Raw genomic sequence first — 7743 nt, 5'->3', positions numbered from 1 at the left:
ATATAGTACAATTTAACATTTCATGTTGACAACTTAAAATTTTAAGGCAGCACGAATACTTAATACTTTAAGTTGAAACAGATTTTTTTAAGTACAGTGCTGGATGCAGAATAGCTCTTGATTCTTGCTACGGAATAATATAAATAAAATAAAGAAGTAGAAAACTTACCTGTCAGTGGCAAAGCGTTTGGTTTTGTGCTGTTGGTAGTGTTGTTGACTAAAAAATGGGACAGAGGTGCAGATATATTAATAAGTTTTCATAAATGATTGATCATTGATTGATTTCAGCACAGATGAATCAGTTTTCCTAATCTGGTATGAATATTTTTCTATACCTGTGAGGCAGGTGGGTTTGAAATCAGGGCAGCAGTCATTTAATCTCAGACATGCAACGTCACAATAACAATTTTTGCGATGACAGCTGTTATCCAATCCAGAGCAGCACAGACCTGGATTCGCACAACTTCCATCTGTGACAGAAACATCAAACATATAAACACAATTTCACACATATGTGACACTGGACCACAAAACCAGTTTTAAGTAGCACTAGCCAAAAATACAAATGTCAAAAATGTCAAAATACAAGAGTCAAAATTATCAGTTTTACTTTTCAGCCAAAAATCATTAGGATATTAAGATCATGCTCAATGAAGATATTTTGTAAATTTCGTACCGTAAATATATTAAAACTTCATTTTTGATTAGTAATATGCATTGCTAAGAATTTGGACACATTTAAAGGCAATTTTCTCAATATTTAGATTTTTTTTGAACGCTCAGATTCCAGATATTAAAATATGATAGGACAATATTTGGCCGGGATACAACTAACAAACCATACATCAATGGAAAGTGTATTTATTCAGCTTTCAGATGATGTATTAATCAATTTTTAAAAATCGCCCCTTATGACTGGTTTTGTGGGCCAGGGTCACATATATGCCATAGTAAATTAATCACACACAAACTAAATACTCACACACAGGAGCCTGAGTTGTCGTTGTAGAATTTGTCACATTGGTCACTCCAGGCCACATCGTTCCTGAGATGGAGGCCACAGCTGTTGTGGTAACTGAAGTTAGAGAGCAAAAAGGTGGTACGAAGCCACATGGTTTGTACTCATTTTAAACACCATTTAAGAAGACAAGAAAATATTTTACACTAGTGGAATTAAGTTGCATACTAAGTCACATTCTTAAAGGAGAAGTTCAGTTTCAGAACAAAAATTTACAGATAATTTACTCACCCCCTTGTCATCCAAGATGCTCATGTCTTTCTTTCTTCAGTTGATAAGAAAATCTGTTTCTTGAGGAAAACACTTCAGGATTCACACAGACTTGGACAAGATGAGCGTTTGAAGTTAAAAAGTATATAAATGATCAATTTGTTTTGAAAATTACAGATCGTTTTGCTAGATAAGACCCTTCTTCCTAGGCTGGGATTGTTTAGAGCCATTTTAAGCTTCAAACTACATTTTGGAAGTTCAAACTTGGGGACACCATTGAAGTCCACTATACGGAGATAATTCCTGAATTTTTTTCCTCAAGAAACATAATTTCTTATCGACTGAAGAAAGAAAGACACGGACATCTTGGATGACAAGAGGATGAGTAAATTATGTGTACGTTTTTGTTCTGGAAGTGAACTTCTCCTTTAAAGGACAGAAATGACATACAGTATAACAGATCTGAGTCATTACTATTGCAATATAATGTAAATATTCAGTTTTTTGTCTCACATTGTGATTGATGGACTGTAGTTTTTGTAATAATTCGTGTTGTAGTCTGTGCTGGTGTTGTAGTCTCTGCTGGTGTAGGTAATGTTGTAGTCGTAGTTGGTTCTGGTGTAGTGTGTGCTGGGGTAGGTGGTGTTGTAGTCGTAGTTGGTTCTGGTGCAGTGTGTGCTGGGGTAGGTGGTGTTGTAGTCGTAGTTGGTTCTGGTGTAGTGTGTGCTGGGGTAGGTGGTGTTGTAGTCGTAGTTGGTTCTGGTGTAGTGTGTGCTGGGGTAGGTGGTGGTGTAGTCGTAGTTGGTTCTGGTGCAGTGTGTGCTGGGGTAGGTGGTGGTGTAGTCGTAGTTGGTTCTGGTGTAGTGTGTGCTGTGGTAGGTGGTGGTGTAGTCGTAGTTGGTTCTGGTGTAGTGTGTGCTGGGGTAGGTGGTGTTGTAGCTAGTTGGTTCTGGGTAGTGTGGCTGTGTGTAGCTGTGGTTCTGGTGTAGGTGGTGTTGTGTAGTTCGTAGTTGGTTCTGGTGTAGTGTGTGCTGGGTAGGTGGTGGTGGTGGTGTAGTGGTCGTAGTTGGTTCTGTGTAGTCGTAGTTGGTTCTGGTGCAGTGTGTGCTGGGGTAGGTGGTGGTGTAGTCGTAGTTGGTTCTGGTGCAGTGTGTGCTGGGGTAGGTGGTGTTGTAGTCGTAGTTGGTTCTGGTGTAGTGTGTGCTGGGGTAGGTGGTGTTGTAGTCGTAGTTGGTTCTGGTGTAGTGTGTGCTGGGGTAGGTGGTGTTGTAGTCGTAGTTGGTTCTGGTGTTGTAGTTGTAGTTGGTGCCTGAGTAGGTGGTGTTGTAGTCGTAGTTGGTTCTGGTGTAGTGTGTGCTGGGGTAGGTGGTGTTGTAGTCGTAGTTGGTTCTGGTGTTGTAGTTGTAGTTGGTGCCTGAGTAGGTGGTGTTGTAGTCGTAGTTGGTTCTGGTGTTGTAGTTGTAGTTGGTGCCTGAGTAGGTGGTGTTGTAGTCGTAGTTGGTTCTGGTGTTGTAGTTGTAGTTGGTGCCTGAGTAGGTGGTGTTGTAGTCATAGTTGGTTCTGGTGTTGTAGTTGTAGTTGGTGCCTGAGTAGGTGGTGTTGTAGTCGTAGTTGGTTCTGGTGTTGTAGTTGTAGTTGGTGCCTGAGTAGGTGGTGTTGTAGTCGTAGTTGGTTCTGGTGTTGTAGTTGTAGTTGGTGCCTGAGTAAGTGGTGTTGTAGTCGTAGTTGGTTCTGGTGTTGTAGTTGTAGTTGGTGCCTGAGTAGGTGGTGTTGTAGTCGTAGTTGGTTCTGGTGTTGTAGTTGTAGTTGGTGCCTGAGTAAGTGGTGCCTGAGTAGGTGTTGTAGTCGTAGTTGGTTCTGGTGTTGTAGTTGTAGTTGGTGCCTGAGTAGGTGGTGTTGTAGTCGTAGTTGGTTCTGGTGTTGTAGTTGTAGTCGTAGTTGGCGCCAAAGTAGGCAGTGCTGTGGTCATTTGAGCTGTGAAATGAAAGACAATCAGAGAATCTGAAGCGTTTACAGATTAGATTGTGCAGTAGTAGCATTACCCTTACGAAAAAGTTTATTCAAGTGTGCTATTAGTATACTTCTTTTAAACTTAAAGGGGTCATCGGATGCCCATTTTGCACAAGTTGATATGATTCTTTTGGGTCTTAATGAAAAGTCTATAATATACTTTGGTTAAAATTTCTCAATGGTAGTGTAAATAACACTTTTTTTTCACCTTGCCAAAATCAGCTCTGCAAAAATCATCCTGTTCTGATCGAGGTTGCTTTAAATGTTAATGAGCTTTGCTCGCCCCGCCCCTCTCTTCTCTCTGTGGAGTGACGAGCCTGTTTACTTTAGCCTCATTTAGCTGCTAAACTTGCTAACTAGCATGTTATTAGGAAAGGCAATAACAAAAATTAATTAAAAAAACCCTTATACTCATACTGCTGTAAGTGAAGCTGGATCACAAATGATTCACACGAACATAGACGGATATATGTAGATCGGGAGGCGCATTCCCTTCACAAGCATACGTAATCCACTGCATCTTCAGCCGTTCATTATTACATCCAGCAACACAACACCTCAATCGCGTAATCGGAGATATTCTTGTCTATCTTACATCCCTGCTCTGGCATCGAAACAATGGAGGTTGACTGTTACAGCTGATGTAAGGCGGGTCTGAGGTAAGACGCTCATGTCAATCAACTATCATGGGAGCGGCTTCTGTCGGTGTGATGCCACACCAACAGGCATCTGAGAATGACTCGATTTAAAAAAGGGGATATTACTGTTACAAAAACCACTGCATGGATTTTTATCATTATAGGGTAGATGTGTACATACACTGCCAACACACATAACATGTAAAAGTGAACTTTGCATCCAATGACCCCTTTAAATAGGACAGTATACTTTTAGTCTACTTTTAATGTACTTATCAGAAATATACTTAAAATGACATTTAAGTATACTTGACTAACACTTAGAAAAAGTCTAAATATATTTGAGCTATACTTCTGCTCCTAGAATCCATGTTTTCATTGTTATACGGTAGGGGGCACTAGTACACATCTTCTGTGAAGTGAAGAAGAAACTGAAACAACAGATGCTTCCACATATAATCTAACAGGATCATCAGACATAAAACAGCATCAAAACTGTGTAATGTTGTGGAATAAAATGTCGACCAATGAAGAGGTAATAATTACTGTCAAGCTTTGGTGTGTTGATCAACCCAAACTACATTTTGATTATATCATTCTGAATCCAATTCAGAGTCTTTTTTTCAGCTTTTTGTTCAAAATGTTGTTTATTTATTTATTTTTTATTTATGATACTTACCCACATTCAAGTGTTTAAAAAAAATGCATGAAGCTAGAATAAAATGGTTTTGTTTACAAGCAGATATCCTGTTCTTTCTTTCGATGTTTTTTATGTTCAGATATTCATATAACAAAATATATACAAATTAATACCTAGATAGGGACATATTAGTATATTTAAAGTATGATGTAAAGTTTACTTAAAGAAAACTTGAGTATACTTGCAGTATAAAACTACTAAACTAGTAGTTTACTGAGATTATACTTCAAAGTGTACTAAAAATACTACTACAAGCATTTAATTAGTAAACTATCAGTATACCTATAAGTTCACTTTTAGTATAGTTGCAGTACAAGCTAAAAACATTGAGTACACAACTAGTTTACAAAGTTTACTACTGGTATACTTTAAAGTATACTTAAAAGTATACTTTTATATACTGGAAAGTGGGCCAATTTAGTCCCAAGGAGTACTGAAATAGTACACTTACAAGTATACTACTAGTACACTGATATTTGTATGCTTACAACAAAGTATACTAAAAATATACATGAACTTTACTTAAGTATACCTAATAAAATAAACTTGAAGTGTACTACTTTTTGGTAAGGGTAATTTATGTTTATTTTTCAGCTATAGAATGGAAAAAAAACCTGGTTTCTGAAACCTCCTTAGCATTGATTTATCATTCCTGATGGTTCTTAAAGGAGAAGTCCACTTCCAGAACAATAATTCACAAATAATTTACTCACCCCCTTGTCATCCAAGATGTTCATGTCTTTCTGTCTTCAGTTGTTAAGAAACTATGTTTTTTGAGGAAAATATTTCAGGATTTTTCTCCATATAATGGACTTCATTGGTCCCCCGATTTTGAACTTCCAAAATGTAGTTTCAATGCAGCTTCATAGGGCTCTAAATGATCCCGGCCAAGGAAGAAGGGTCTTATGTAACGAAACGATCAGTCAGTTTTTTTTCATTTTTTTTTTTTTTTTTCAGAAAATAAAGATTTGTATACTTTTTAAGCACAAAAGCTCGTGTAGCACAGGCTCTGGGATGCGCCTTCAAGTACTGTTGAATCAGTCGAAAGGTCACGCGGAACCACAGACCCAGTGTTTACAAAGCGAACGCACAAAGACTAAGAAAGTGCAAGTAAGTCAAACAATGTTTACAAACAAAAAGGTACAACGATGTCAGACGTTTCTGAAGTTGTAGGAGAAAATAACATGGAGTTTTTCGACATACTCTACCTTTTTGAGCCGGAGTACACAGACGATGAACTTGTGGTGATTCGAAAACGTGATTCGTAGTAGTGATGGGAAGTTCGGATCATTTTACCGACTCGGACCTTTGAGTCTCGTTCAGCAAAATCAACGAACCTTTTTTCGAGTCATTTCGTTCATTTTAGTAAAATCAGCATTACGTGACAGCCCCATAAGACGAACAAACGACTCGAAAAACCCGAAGACTCCAAACAGTTGAACTAATTCCAGTACAGAACCTAATGGGATGTTGCGCATGCGCGACTGAACGAATCACTCCCCGAGACGACTCGTTCTTCCCGAGTCACATTAAAGTCACACTCAAATTGAGCGAATCGTTCAAGAATGACCCGTGGACGCGTATCCTAGAGCTTTTGTGGTTAAAAAGTATACAAATTGTTATTTTTCGAAAACAATGACCAATCGTTTCGCTAGATAAGACCCTTCTTCCTCGGCTGGGATCATTTAGAGCCCTATAAAGCTGCATTTAAACTGCATTTTGGAAGTTCAAATTCGGGGCACCAATGAAGTCCATTATATGGAGAAAAATCCTGAAATGCTTTCCTCAAAAACCATAATTTCTTTACGACTGAAGACAGAAAGACATGAACATCTTGGATGACAAGGGGGTGAGTAAATTATTTGTGAATTGTTGTTCTGGAATATAATTATTAATAAATTAATTATAAACTAAATTAATACATTAATAATAAACTAATTCTGTAATGAAAACTATATCAAAATCTGACACATATTTTTCTTTTCTGTTCTGTTAAGCTACAAGGACTAATGATGTATTCAATTATTTTAGATTGGTACCAATGATTTTTTATAACTATTGCAGTTACTCTTTGTAGGATATGTTGTTTGCCTATACCAAAAACAAGTATACCTCAAGTATTCATTAAAAACCCTCAAGCTCTCCTTAAGTGGGGTTTACGTTCGTCTTCCTTGGGGTCATATATACCCCAAAGATCCAAAGTGTGATTCCATAAAGAAATATACATTTTTTAATATGACAAACTATATATCATTTTTTTCGTTTACTTCTCAGCTTTACATTTATGCTGTGTTTTTGTGGATATTTGGTATTTTTATACCTATTTACTGCACAAATACTCAACTACGCCACCAAGTGGCTTATGAAAAATTCGTTTTTCATGAAAAAAATCACTTTGATGATCTAAATAGTTTTTGGACATTGCTCTATATTTTAGGAATAGAATACTGCCATCTGCAGGTTAGTGGAAAAACTTTAGAAATTATAGTTAAATAAAGAAAGTGCAATTACCACATATATCCAGCAGAGGCCTATAAGGATTTATTTCATTTTCACTTAATTTTTCTTGATGCTTCAACTTCTCCTCACAACTTTATTATATATATTTTGTAAATATATAAATTTAAACATTCTAAAATAAATTAAACATTTGTATTTTTGTCAAAAAATAGAATTTGTTGTTGGTCTTTCATCTTCGCTTCATTAGCACTTTTCTCCTCTTTCTCTCTCTTTCTCTCTGTGTGTGTGTGTGGAGGGTGTGTGTGTTTGGGGTGGGGTGGGGGGATGGTATGTGGTGTGTTTGTGTATGTGTGTGCGTGTATATGGTATCTGTGTGGTGTATATGGTGTGTATATGGCGTGTATGTGGTGTGTGAGTGAGTGAACATGTTTATTTCATGTTGCATTTGTGCTCTAGTACCAGTCCTTCATTTAAGTATGGAAATTTTCAGATTTATGCCAGATTTGTTGATTTTATATGCCAATTTCTATTATGATGTTCTCTGTTGCAGTCACACACGTGTGTGTTTGAGTGTGTGTGTGCGCATGTGTGAGATAGAAAGTTTGTTCCACTTTGAGTTTATGCTCTAGGACCAGGTCTTTATTTAAATGTAAATTATTTCAGATTTAAACTGGATTTACTACTTTTTTTTTGGACAAATGAACTGA

General features: G+C 37.2%; 1 protein-coding gene across 1 annotated transcript; it reads right to left on the bottom strand.

The window, feature by feature from the left end:
- Positions 1-2615: 2615 nt before the first annotated feature.
- Positions 2616-3197, bottom strand: LOC127169278 (integumentary mucin C.1-like; the record flags this gene model as incomplete). Its single annotated transcript, XM_051116518.1, has 1 exon — positions 2616-3197. A coding segment is annotated over exon 1 (582 nt), but the record flags the coding sequence as incomplete, so codon positions are not given.
- Between the last annotated feature and the right edge of the window lie 4546 nt (positions 3198-7743).

Source organism: Labeo rohita, chromosome 8 (assembly GCF_022985175.1).
Source record: "Labeo rohita strain BAU-BD-2019 chromosome 8, IGBB_LRoh.1.0, whole genome shotgun sequence".
Taxonomy (NCBI): domain Eukaryota; kingdom Metazoa; phylum Chordata; class Actinopteri; order Cypriniformes; family Cyprinidae; genus Labeo; species Labeo rohita.
This window is presented reverse-complemented; position numbering and strand designations above follow the sequence as displayed.